The sequence below is a fragment of the Galeopterus variegatus genome, unplaced genomic scaffold (genome assembly GCF_000696425.1).
Source record: "Galeopterus variegatus unplaced genomic scaffold, G_variegatus-3.0.2 Scaffold1694, whole genome shotgun sequence".
Classification (NCBI taxonomy): Eukaryota; Metazoa; Chordata; class Mammalia; order Dermoptera; family Cynocephalidae; genus Galeopterus; species Galeopterus variegatus.
Window position 1 is genome coordinate 229,623 of NW_007727805.1, and position 478 is coordinate 230,100.

The following is a 478-nucleotide window of genomic DNA, read 5'->3' on the forward strand; positions in this document are numbered from 1 at the left end:
ACATCGCTGGGTTCAGGCGCGGGACTTGGGGGAGGCTTAGCGAGTCTCGGCCGAGCGCAGCCCGGGGAGCAGTGAGAAGGAAGGGTCCTGGAAGGAAGGGGAAGAGAGCGGCAGCCGGCAGGGCGACCACTCACCCCAGTACACACCCACCCCACCCGCCGAGCCCGGAGCCGCGGCGCGCCTCTGGGGGCGCTCGTTCCTTGGCGCCTTCTTTCCGGTGTCCCAGCACCTCTGGGCTACGGGCCGGGCTGGGGGGATCCTGGGGGATGTCCAAATCGGGCATGGTGGCCGAGTGGCCCCTCTCTCAGGACCAGCGTAAAAGCTGGGGTTAGGCGGGGCAGGGGGGACCTCAGCTCAGGGTTCCCCGAGGTCCAGGACGAGAGGAGGCGGGCGCAGCGCCCAGGGACTGGAGAGGCGGCTCCCAGAGGGGCCGCTCCAGAGGTAGTGCCTGGCGTCGGGCATCCTCCAGGAAGACTAG

General features: G+C 69.9%; 1 protein-coding gene across 1 annotated transcript in view; it reads left to right on the plus strand.

Annotated features, from left to right (window-relative positions):
* The first annotated feature begins 281 nt into the window (after positions 1 to 281).
* Positions 282 to 478, plus strand: part of ASIC2 (acid-sensing (proton-gated) ion channel 2) — a 289,508-nt gene continuing 289,311 nt past the window's right edge. Inside the window, exon 1 of the mRNA XM_008578482.1 lies at positions 282 to 292. Within this exon, the coding sequence (XP_008576704.1) occupies positions 282 to 292 (11 nt within the window). The remainder of the gene's footprint in view (positions 293 to 478) is intronic.